General features: G+C 32.4%; 1 protein-coding gene across 1 annotated transcript; it reads left to right on the top strand.

Moving 5' to 3' along the window:
* The first annotated feature begins 6,996 nt into the window (after positions 1-6,996).
* LOC112694325 lies at positions 6,997-7,801 on the top strand. The gene is made up of 2 exons (XM_025569761.1): positions 6,997-7,624; positions 7,688-7,801. The coding sequence occupies exons 1-2, from the start codon at positions 6,997-6,999 to the stop codon at positions 7,690-7,692; spliced, it is 633 nt and encodes a 210-aa protein (XP_025425546.1). The 3' UTR covers positions 7,693-7,801.
* The last annotated feature ends 4,070 nt before the right edge of the window (positions 7,802-11,871 follow it).

Below are 11,871 nucleotides of genomic sequence, written 5' to 3' on the forward strand. Positions count from 1 at the left end.
CGTTTTTTTCTTTTTTTTTTTTAATTCTTATTCCCTCTCTCGCCCGCGTATATAATAATATATCATGTAAAAATAAAAATGTAAACGTCCGACGAACGTGACGCGTGCGGGCGCGCCGACGGTTATAAATAAAATCAAAACGCATCTCGTCCCGTCGGCGACCGCAAGTTCAACGCTTGGTGACCGTCGTGTTCGCGATCGTCTCGTCGGTTGCCGACTATTATTACTATTATTATTCCTGCCGCCGCGCTGGTTGTTGCGTAAAAACGGTTGCGCGAAAAGCCACAATGTCGACGAAAACTAGTCCCCGGCGCAATCGTTTCGACTTGAACGCCGTCTCGCTCGGTTAACGTTACGTTGCATTCGTAGGCGTGCGCAGACTTCAACTTCCGGTCGAGTCTGAATACGATTAGTGCCCCCAATACATAGGCAGTACCCCTAATTTTTTTCCAACACTGCGACGTAGTAGATTTTGTTGTAAATTAAAAACAATGTAGTATTTATATCCATACATGGAATCAAGTATTTTATATTGCTAATTTTTATATTTTTGAAGTTAAAAGTAAAACTTTCAATTCTTTAAAATCAAATGATATGAATACAATTCATTGATTTCCACAAAAATATTAAAATATATATATAGACATTTTACTATGGTTAGTTTAAATTTTACTATGACCCCGAAAAAATTCCGGTCAAGCCGGACCTCGCCCGGCTCGCCCCGTGCGCACGCCTATGGTTGCATTATGTCATCACGCAATAACATTCGTCGAATGGGATCATCAATTATTATTGTTGTTACCGTTGGATGAAAACCAATAACCTTTTTACCTTTTATTAACCAATAACCTTTAACATGGGGAGGAGAGGCAAACTTCATACATGCATTCACATTCATGTGCTTTTCCAGTACGATTTAAATAAAAGATAAAAAAAAAATTTGAAGAAAAAAAGGGCCATGCGGAGGGGGCGAATGTGGCTGCCCTCCTAGGGCTGCCCCTGGTTCGACGAGTACAGTGCGACGTCGATCGATCACCAACGGCTCGAGAATACGGTATCTTATAACCGGGCCCATCTACTACTACACATAGTAGGTATAATATGTTTTGAACAGAAAACGTTTTGACCGAATTGTACGTCGCGGAAATTTTGATAATTCGTATGCGTAACCGTTTTACTTTAATCATCCTTTGGCCATTACTATCACTATTTCAACAGTCGTTTTTACTTCACTTGAACCGTATTACTACGTTTTGTTAGTTTTATTTGTACAATACACGTGCGTGTCATGAATCCGCAATCGTACATTCCACCCGATCCTTGTGTTTCCACAATCAACTAAAAACCGAGCCAAACGCACTAAACTCTGATGACAATATACTACGTTCAAATTTTAATCCTAATGTTTCACCCCATTCCTCTAACTGTTCGTCGTGTACAACGTTGAGGTCAGATTTTATTTAACTTACAACACGTAGATCAATAATATTGTACAACATCCGTAAAAGCGTACAGTTATGGTACATTTGTACGTATTGTGTATAAGTTTGAACTTAATGAAAAAAATGTACTATCAAATAACACTGGCTTATACCTTTTTGTTTCCAGGTTATTTTATAGTACTAACATTTTAAACTGTTTGGTTGGAAAACAGAATGTAAAGTACACAAAAAATAGTTTAAAAGTGAAATATACCGTGAAGGCATTATACTTGACTATCGTCTGATGGGCAATTTCGTATCTATTCTTCGTGGCGCTCTCGGCCAATCATGTTTTGGCACTAATTTTATACAAAATAAAACAATTTTAATTCAACTCAAATGCGTCCTCTCACATCGCTGCGCCCTTGTCAACCGCCCGTTTAGCCAACCTTTAGTTATAGCTGTGCTCCTAGGACATGGGTTTGCGATGAAATGGACAGTTTGGGTCGTCCAAACAGTATTCAATTTTACGATCTAGACAAAATGTACCAAATTAGGTACACCCGAATCATTAGTGTTACAATCGACAATTGTCAGTACTTTCCAAACACGCAATCGTTAAAAAAGAATGAGTTATTTGACATACATTAACTACTTATGTGACCCAGAATCGCACTTGACGTATCTATCTTGAATAGGGACCACTTAATATTAATGATAAACGTGTACCGAATGGTTGTTAAATTTTTTAGTGAATTTTAATTCCGATTGAAACTATGGAACTATTTACTGATAGCAGTGATAAGTAATCTTATGAGAGATTTGTATTCAACTCATAAAATAACTGAACAATAGTTTAGAATATACATTAATACCGACAATGATATTTCTTTCCTCGAATATAGTAATATCATCAAATACCTACCAGTATTAATGCCACTTTAAACATTATATTTTCACATTTTACTGCATTATATGCATATACATAAATATACATATATTTATATATGTGTATGTCTGTTTGAATTGAAATCTTGACTATTCACCGTAATTTTAAAGGATTTTAATATCTGGTCAATAGAGCTAATGGTATTAACATGCCTTTGCTTCTTTTTCTCCACGTGTACCTAAACGTACTATACCACAGTGATTTGGTTAAAAATAAAATTACTTTACAAACAAAATTAATCAACTCTATCGATGATTCGTATTATTATTTGAATTGGTATTACTGGTGAATTAAGAGATTCACTTGTATTTATAATTTAAATGTCAAATATAAATTGCGGGTATTGAACACATTTCATAAAATATTTCATACTGCGACTTTGAATTTGGATGAACCGCATAGAGCGTAATTATAAAAATATTTACTTTCGCTTTTCAAATTATTTCCATTTTTAGTTCATATGCCGTTGTATATTCATGAAAAACTAAATAAATATATTATTTTACCACACAACTTAATGCTTAATAATTGAGTGAAGTGTTTAACAATGAAATTCTATACTGGGAATTTGTGAGTCACAATAAATTAATTTGTTAAAATATTTATGGAAAATGAATGTATACGGCGTATTATACATAACGTTGATGGATAAACGCATTATTTTAGGTGTAGAGAAAATATACGACAAACAAATTCAAATAGTTTATTCATGCAACGTTAAATGTTCGCACAGGAATTTTAATTTCAAATTTCTAGATATACCTACCTAATTGTAAAAAATCCGATAAAAATCACCAAAACAAAAATTAGCCAATTATAAGATATCTGATTCTACTATTATATGAATCGTTTTTAGGAATATAAACTTATTTGCCCGACCTCTTTCACTCAGATTTCTTTTTTTTTTTTTCTGAAAGAGCGATTGTGCATTTATTTCAAATACAAAAGACCATTATAGGAATACCATTCACCCATCTCTATACCTCACCCGATCCTAGTATTTTTACATGACCCAGAAGTCTCTATCACTGTTTTATGAATATTTATACAATTTCATTAAAAATAAAGTTAACTAGGAGAATCGGATCCTCGTTATCCACGTTTCCTTTAACGTATCCTTTTTAACACATGCATATCAACTGTATTGATTGTAAACGATTATTTAAATAATTTAGTCGATTTTATTTGCAGTTAATTAGTATATAATATTAATATAATAGTAGTGTTATCACAATACATCCGATACGTTGGAACTTGATCGGAACTGTGGCAAAGTGTTTCTCTCGGGCTGTCGAATGTTTGAGAAATCGAATGGGTAGACATATTGCGCTTTTGCTATATTTATCAATCGCATACGAATGATGAATAATATAATAATATAATGGTACATTAATGCAATTATTGCTCATCTGACGCAGTTCCGTCCAGGTGGTCAGAGCGCGTCAAAACGAAGACCAATGGAACATTGTATTACGGTCTTGGTCGTGCGTCGTCGTGGTGTGGCCAATGAAGCAGAAAATATTTTTCCAAAAATAGACGTGTTACTATCGAATGTCTTGAAAAATTATTTTTAAAAACGCCACATCGTCTGAACATTTTTTTTTTTTTGCACCGCTGTAACAAGTCTGATAATAATAAAACGCCATCGTTTTTAACGTGTTGAGACGGAGAAAACGTATAAATATATACCGCATAATGCATAATGCAGCGATTTATTTTTATTTTTATTATTATTATTATTATTATCATTATTATTGCGGACGCTTAACTTATCTACTAACTTCTAACCACCCGAAATACGCTGGTAACTCTACGAGCACGGTACGTATTTATGACGTTTCGTCGTTTATTGGTCGATCGGAATTCAAATCCAGTGTACAATGATGAATGCAGTTTAATTAACTATGACTTTGGAATGCTATCAGCTGTTGAGTTTTTTGAATTCATTCAAACTTCCGATCAGCTTCTCACGAGCCTGCAGTTGAAATTTAATAGAAATTTCAAAATAATACCCAACGAAAAATTGATAAAAATCAATTAAAATAGAAAAAAGTATTGTAATTGGTTCTTTGCAAATATCAGACGGGACATACATTTTCGTAATGCTCTTGATTCTAGATAATCTCAGCTACTATCTAAGTGCACCTATAACTTTTATTTAGTTTTAGTGCACACGGTTCATATGCCTCGTCGAAAATCGTTAAACGTCATACAACTATTGGCAAATAATGAGTGGTTATTTTTGTTTGAGTACATCAAACAAGCACTTATTTTTCAATATTACAATCCTTATGATTACGGAAGAGGTATTTATTTTCAAGTGTATAGAAATGTCGTCCTGTTGACCTATTTTCAAGGTTTTCGATTCTTGGTACATTTAAACTGATAAACAATATTTTCACAAGATATACAATTAAAACAGATAGGTATGAAATCATAAAGTGATCATACTCACTATACTCTCCGTTTCCCCGATTCTATTGGCCTGGTCTGCAAAAAAATAATGACTTTCGTTTATGCTTATTTATACCTTCGTATACAGCGAACACATTTGTACATATTGGTCGTTAAACGAATAAAAATCGTTCATTTGATTAATTAGTAACTATCAGAGTTAAGTATTTTTTGTATTGAAGCATTTCTCTTTTCGTTCATCCATCTTCACTTCGTACTCATTTCTAGTTGAATTTTGAAAATTATAAGTGGATTTTGGTAAAACGAAAATAATTATTTCGTAAACTGTTTTGTTCTGTGTATGCATCGTAACACAAGAATTATCTTGATATAAAAAAAAATGTATTATATAAATATCGCAATATAAAAAAAAATTTAACAAATACTATGGCTAAAAGATTGCTGAAAAAATGTCGTTTGGATAATTTGGTCAACAGATTTTGAACTCGATATAACATGAACATATGTTACGATCAAAATGGAGAAAAATTCATCGTAAACACTGTTTATTATACACAACGCCCGAATTCTTCAAGTCATATGGTTAATTATGTACTATATTTTATAATAATAATAATTATTATTATATGAATAATAACATTAATAATTATATGTATAATAATAACAATAATTATATGTATAAATTACAAATAGTTTTTTTTTTTATTGTTGGATTACAATCGATGTTACGAAGCTATTTGTTCGTTTATTATCGGGTCCACGAAGCTTACGCTCTCTGATCCCGATCCACGATCAGCAGCGTGAAGGATAATGATTTCATCGTCCATCCACTGTCTGCACCCAAATGTGGTTTTTACCCTGCAGGTCCAGACGATCATTCTTCGATCTTGTCGACGCTATTTTTTTGACGATAAAGTCGACTTCTCATCGCGATTTTTTTCAACACTCCCAGCACGTCATCCTCATGTGATTCCCGTCCAAATTTGAAGTATGCACCTCGACGGTATATAAGGATAAGTCAAAGAATCACCAATAAAGGTGGACGACTGGTTCGTGGTAGCCCAGTCGATACTTTGTTACAGAAAAATATACAAAAAGTCTTGGCACTCTTGGAGAATGAACGGATCGCAAAATATCATCAACCGAGAAATGTAATGAATAATATTAATAATAATCAAGTAGTAACCTTTTGTATTACTAACAGTGCTATTATTATTATTATTTTATCAAAATGTTATTGTTACACAAAACACTCGTTTCTATCCTTTTTCTTTCACCCTAAAACACATATCGACCATATTACGTGCAAAACAATTAAGGTGTTAAGTTTTATAATGGGAATCACGTCTGAATTTAAATTTTCAAGCACTAAAGGCTTTGTTCTGTGCGCAGTCAGGCGTTAGTATGGTTTGTTGGTACAGAATCCTTACAAAATGGTATATTGTCAACAGAACGAACGTGTCCAGTGTACATTTCTCAAAGCTTTGAGTTCATGCGCGTCCTACCCGTAACATTGCTCCCCGTTCACTATACCATCATACATTACTAATTACCCGAAAAATGAACCTCTGACTCGGCGTACGAGACAGGTTAATTTCACACCTTCATTTCTTACCAACTCATTATTACTATTATTTATCAATTATTTTTATTTAACTAAAAAATTCTTGAAATGATTGAAAAAAAATGACCCAAAAGATAAGAAAATGACTTAAAAACAGGGCTTGCAAACGTTATAATAACATTATATTTGATAAAAAACGATTGAAATTTGTAAAAGTAATTATAACGGAAAACGATAAACATAAATAAATAAATAACACAAAACAAAACGTAACGTCTAACAAAATATATGATATATCATTAAACAAAACATAACGCAAAACGGTAAATATTGTATTCCATTAAATGAAATAATTAATTTGCAATTATTTAATAATACTTAGTAGTATTAAATTATTTATTCAATCCAAGAATTAATTTTATTTCGTATCCGGCCTATCCGGGAGATCCCGTATTAGATATTGTTTTAAAATTTAATAAGAAGGTATTAATAGAATAATTTAATTACCAATAGGCTATTGGTTGGTAACCTGTGTGGCGCATGCAATTCATAGAGTTGCGGAAGAAATAAGATCAAATTTTCAAGATGTCAATAAACTTATAAGTTGCGTAAAAAAAATATTTTTAAAATCACCATATCGTACACAAATGTTTAAAACTCTTGCTCCAGGTATTCCATTGCCACCCGAACCCGTAATCACGCGATGGGGAACCTGGCTAGATGCTGTAAATTACTATTGTGAGAATTTTTCTTATGTAAAAAAAGTTGTACTTGAATTAAATCATGATGATTCGACTAATATAAAAGAAGCAAAAAAACTTATGTCTAAATCAAGTTTAGAGGCTAATTTGATTTATATAAAATCTAATTTTAGTTTCATTCCTTCAGAAATAAAAAAGCTGGAGGCTTCTGGAGTCTTATTATCAGAAACTATTAATACAATTAAAAAAATTGAAACTTCATTGTCCCTTGCTCCTAATGTAATCGGAGAAACAATATCAAACAAACTGAATAATGTTTTGATGAAAAATAATGGGTTCAAAGTTTTAAAAAATATATCTGCTATTCTGGACGGTGAAAATACAAGTAGAGATGGTATTCCGGAAGACCTAACTTTAAATGATATGGTTCATTTCAAATATGCCCCTGTTACTTCTGTGGACGTTGAACGAAGTTTTTCTTCATATAAAAACATTTTATCTGACCGCCGTCGCAGCTTCCTGTTTGAAAATCTTAAGAATCATCTAATTGTGCAATGCAATAATATGTGTACAGGTAAAAAAATATGACATATTTTTCATTAATTTATTTTAATATATGATTTTATTGATTTTTCAGAATAATTATACCAGGAAGCGGTTGAATTCACAAGTCAAATTTATACCTATTTTATTCATAAATCATAATTATTAATTAATATTTTAAAAATAAATTTTTTCACTCATCTAAGTACATTTTTTGGTCATTTTTAAGTTCATTTTTTAGAGTTTTTAGGTCATTTTTGCATTTTTTTTAGTGCATTTTTGTGTATTTTTTAGGTCATTAAAATCCTAGCTCTACCAATAGCTAACAATAGTGATACCCTGATAATATTGTACTGTACTATCTGTACTACGGTCGAAATTTATACTATTCAAGTTATTGTGTTCAAGTTATTGTTATATTTGTCAACTATTGTGTTTGGTGTTCAGTTTGCTCAGATTTGTTCAGTTGTCACTCGTCAGTATTTGTCTAATTATTGTCAAATATTTAATATTTATATTTTATACTAATATACTTATAGTATTAACGTGCATACGTTTTCTTTATATAAGTTAATTCATAGTTGAAATTTAAAATAATAATCATGGTTTTTTTTTTTATATTTATTATTTTATTATAAAGTCCTTAGAGCCTATGCAATTTATTAAATTTAACATTATTATTTGTTAATCTTAAGATTAATTATTATCATAATGTTTTATCTTTTATTTTCTTTCCTTTTCTTTACAAACTATCTATGTATTGTAATTGTATGTTTTGTAAATAATATGTAATAGGGTTATTTAACCCATTTAATTAAATAAATAAAATAAAATAAATAAAATTATACAATACCTACTTATAACTCAGAATAGGGAAATTATGTCCTCAAAAAAAGGTCATTGTCACTTTTAAATTGCGGCCTGTATACTTTTAAAACAGATATCTAAATGCTTTTGAATTTTAAATAACGTTAAACGCAAAAATTGTATAATGTTTTAATTCAGAATAACAATAAATACAAAAGTTGAATAACGTTTACATTTTGAATAACGATAAACTCAAAATTTGTATAACGTTTTGATTGTAAATAACGTAAAACAAAATGTTTTTTTCAAATGCAAACCCTGCTTAAAAATGTTGAAAAATGATGATAAAAAACAAAAAAATGCCTAAAAATGTAAAATAAAATTAGAATATTCTGCATGAAGGGAACATTAAAATAATTTTTAGCTAGTATAGCATTGTATAGAATCAAAGGAAAACAAATGCAAAAGTCATTAACATTCTAACTCTAATAATAACATACCGTTGGCGGCAATTCCCTGCGAACGATTTTCATCGAATTCCTTTGATTTCCGCCCCGTCGTGTCGGATACAAACGAAGGGTGTTGTACCTGTACGAGATTTTCGCTCGTTAAATATTTTAATTATTTTCACCAAGGTTCTCGTCGGTTTTCTTGATTCAATAACATTGCGTTTTATTCTTGTGAATCATACGTTTCTTTTTTTAAACCGCACGCGAAAACCGTCGTTATTTTTTAGTTCGGGAAATAAAATACGTTATTTTTGGACAACTGTTGGTTAAACATGTTCTCGAAAGATATAATAATAATAATAATAATAATAATAATAACAATAATACGCCATTCATTTCTTGCAACATGATAACCGTATACATCGATTCAAAGAATAATATTACGTAATAGAATCCGTTTATATTATTGAACTGTTGTTTTTCAACCGAATGGTACGTACTCTCGGCACATTGCTAGCTAACGACAATTATCGCCGTGCACAAAAGCCGAACGCGACGGAGAATTCGTAGCGGTTTTATTTATTTATTTGTTTTGAAGATTTTTTTATAAACTAATTAACTTAATACTATTTATTACAACGAACATCATAAAACGAGAGTTTTGAATACAATAGGACAAGTAATTAACGAAACAATATCATTTATACAAAAACATAATTAACTATAATTCCCGGACATATATATAAGCACGGACACCAAAATTCAGATTCGGAATCATGACTGAAGTCAAAGATCATTTCAAGATCATTACAAAACCGATGCATACGACGAAGACGCTCGTTGTAACTGTATAATTGAGAGTGAAACGACTCGCAAAATGTGACTCTGGACATGGTACGAATGACCTGGTATTTTCCGAACGACATAAAATCGTTCAATGCGAAACTCGTGGAAACAGCGCAACACGGACACTGCTTTTAGCGCAGGTACAGCAGAAATCGCAGCCGAACGCGATCGTTTCCAGACATATTTTAGCCGTCCGACAACTAACGCAATTAATGCATAAAAGCGAAAATCACTTTTCGCTTCGCGGTCGAATGGTGAATGAATACCAATGGTATTCTTCTCGCGTTTCGTTTTCGTTTTTCGTCTTTTTGGATTTCCTTGCCGCAATATATTACAATAACGTGTTTTATGTGCTCCAAAAAACAAAAAAACAAACACATTTGTCGGTCCTTATTCTATTTACTACGGCCGTTTAAACATTCGATGCGTTCCGCCAGACAAGCACTCCGCACGACTTGGACGTATGTTATACTTAGGTATAATAATAAACGCTGTGTGTTACGTGTAAACGGAAAAATACAATTTGAAATATTATTGTAAAAACACTGAAACCACCGTTTAAGAACGGTGGTGATAAATCATCGAATCACTGTCGGATCAAGTGTGAAAATCTTACATCGCATTATCGCGTCCAAGTATCTGTAATACGTTTTAAAATCCATGCTTGGTGTAACATTTGTCCTCGAATTTCCCTGATTCGCAGCACATCGATTTAATTTATGCAGATTTGAATAAAACGGAGAAACTAAAACTTAACGCTCGATATAGGCACACGATCGATTATATACATATATTAGAAGAGTAGTTCACGCGTATTCGGGGAAGGAAATACTTATTGTTTACATAATGAAACTCCCTTTCGTTTTAACAATGCTATTTTAATGATTAATTATTCCTAAAATTAATACCACGGTTAAAACACCACTGCGCTACACTTATTATATTCAGTGGCGTAATCACGCAATCGCGATCATAATACAATTTTATCAAATATTATTTTGTGATCCTTGGCGTTTTTGTACACTGGCATTCAAAATTTAATTAAAAATAAAAATATTAAAATTAAAATGTAATGAAATTTAAAAACAATGAATTAATTAAATTTCGATCGTCAAAGCGACTAAATTATAAACGAACGGTACCTACACATAATGTGTAACCGCAAAGATCTATTTAAAATTTAAATTAAATAATTATTTTTATCAGTGTTCGCCAATACGAATTATATGACGCCTCAAAAATTCAGGGTTATTCGTTACTTAAAAAGGAATTAATTCTTCTCTGTTGTATAAATCGATTTAGATCTACTGTACAAACGGTACACGATTAACACAAGATCATCTATAAAAATCGGAATAAAATTGTTGATTATTTCGATGCGATTTAATAAAATTTGTACCCAGGAGTGCGTAGATTTCTATAATGATCAAGAAGTTAGGAAAAAAAAAACGAATAAACGATAAATCTACGCGATGAAACAACAACACATTCACGGCTGCGAAAATCGCGACAAACGAAACAATATGATACGGAGTGTCAGGATTGACGTTCCTAATCGTAAAATAATTAAAACGCTCAGATTTGTAGGTACTCACGTTCTTATATTTTGATATAAAACTTAGATATATATATATACACATATAATATGAAAGGACGAGTAATGCGTTGGCTTGTAAAAGACTTGTAAAAGTGAGTTGGAACAGTCGGTGGTGCTTGGGTAGTTGGTCGGACCCTAACGTTACATTATGGGGCTATCATAGATATACGTTCGTACAAGTAATGTGTCGATAAGGATTGACCGTCACCGGTACAAGCTTGATTAAGCGGTATTCCGGTTGCGAATCAAATCCGGGAAGGACAACTTAATTAAGTGATTTATCAGCGCTGAAAAGTGCTATTTTAGCTACGGCGGATTATGGATCCAATATTGGTCTGACTGCGGAGGTTTCTCGGCTGGTAGGTGAAGTTCCCGATTATTCGTACAGCATACGGTCTTCGATGGCTGGGCTTTCTCCTACTTGTCTGTTTGGTCGGAAGCACAATCCTCCGGAATCTGGTCTCGGACTTGGTGTCGTCGGTCGTGGAATCGGTCCGCCGCCGCACCGAAAGACTACGTACGTATCCGTGGATCGCAGGCCTTGATTACCCGTCGAGGACGTTCGCTAAATATTAAGAT

Source organism: Sipha flava, unplaced genomic scaffold (genome assembly GCF_003268045.1).
Source record: "Sipha flava isolate LNK unplaced genomic scaffold, YSA_version1 127_pilon_pilon, whole genome shotgun sequence".
In the NCBI taxonomy this organism is placed as follows: Eukaryota; Metazoa; Arthropoda; class Insecta; order Hemiptera; family Aphididae; genus Sipha; species Sipha flava.